The sequence below is a fragment of the Aplysia californica genome, unplaced genomic scaffold, assembly GCF_000002075.1.
Source record: "Aplysia californica isolate F4 #8 unplaced genomic scaffold, AplCal3.0 scaffold00170, whole genome shotgun sequence".
Lineage (NCBI taxonomy): Eukaryota > Metazoa > Mollusca > Gastropoda > Aplysiida > Aplysiidae > Aplysia > Aplysia californica.
In genome coordinates, this window is record NW_004797440.1 from 136,681 (window position 1) to 137,871 (window position 1,191).

At 40.2% G+C, this 1,191-nt stretch overlaps 1 protein-coding gene across 1 annotated transcript in view; it reads right to left on the bottom strand.

Moving 5' to 3' along the window:
* Nucleotides 1-965, bottom strand: part of LOC100533298 (uncharacterized) — a 5,897-nt gene extending 4,932 nt beyond the window's left edge. The window contains 1 exon segment of the mRNA NM_001204597.1: nt 697-965. Within this exon segment, the coding sequence (NP_001191526.1) occupies nt 697-866 (170 nt within the window). The 5' untranslated portion in view covers nt 867-965.
* Between the last annotated feature and the right edge of the window lie 226 nt (nt 966-1,191).

Genomic DNA, 1,191 nt, shown 5'->3' on the forward strand with positions numbered 1-1,191 from the left:
GATAAGACCTACAAGTGCCGCGCTCTAAACACCCACCATTCACGTAAAACAAGATTTATAATTTGTCTTCATTTTGACTTTAACACCTTAAGAACAATATGTTTTAAAATTCCAGCCCTTTTTAAAAGATATCTCAGAACTAAATTCAATTAACGTCAGACGGATGCTACCTTGCACAGTGTCTCCCACGTCTGAAAGCTCACAGTTCACAATACAAGTAGGCTATTATAACCCGTCACCGAATCAAAACACAAGGCTTTGTTCTACAAAAACAGGAATACCCCTCTGATTTATCGTATCTCACTACATGTATCTATTATCAGAGGTTTCACAAGTGTACGTTTGAAGCAATCACCCTCACAGACTCACAGATACTTATATTTGACTTAGGCCTACAGCTGAAATATTAAGGTTAATGACTTGTCTTCCTTATTTTACACACAGAGGGGGTGTTGGGTAATATTCATCTTTATTGATTTACTTATATAGGTTCTAGATCTTTAGAGGAAAAGTTAATATTCTTGGCTCATATTTTTTTTATATTTCACATTTAGAGTGAACTCAACGTTTAGGTTGATAATTCATCACTTCTAGATCTAGATCTAGATTCTAGATCTAGATCTAGATCTAGAAATCTAGTTCAAACTCACAGAGATGGCTATTTTGTTTTCTATTAAATCTATATATTTTACTTACCTGACGCCTTTCCCTCCTGCCGATGTGCCATTCTCGGAAAGAACAGTATAGTTAATCAGGTCTCTCTGACAGCAGATGTTACCACTAGCGTTATCGGGAGGCTGAGCTGTGACGGCCAAAGCCAACAACACAGCGGCTACAGGCAAAGCGAAGACGAGAAATCTGAGCATGTTGATCAACACAGTTCGCGACGGTTCAGAGTGTAAGCCTAGATACTAGAATCTAGATGACAAAATCACGACTTGGTCTATTGCCTCTGCTGAGTTCCGTAGCCCTCGTCGTCTCTCTCTGGCTCAGCACGCCAGTGTGTGACTATTTATACCGTAGCGGGCTGGTGACATCATCCAAACATTGACTCATCATGTGACCAGAGAGGTGATGTGACCTCCTGGGGCAAACGTAAACCGTACGTTTGTGGTGAAAATCTATAGTTAAACGCTTGAGGAGAAGACATGTCATAATACGGCTTTCGGAAGTTGAAGATGTACGGTTGGG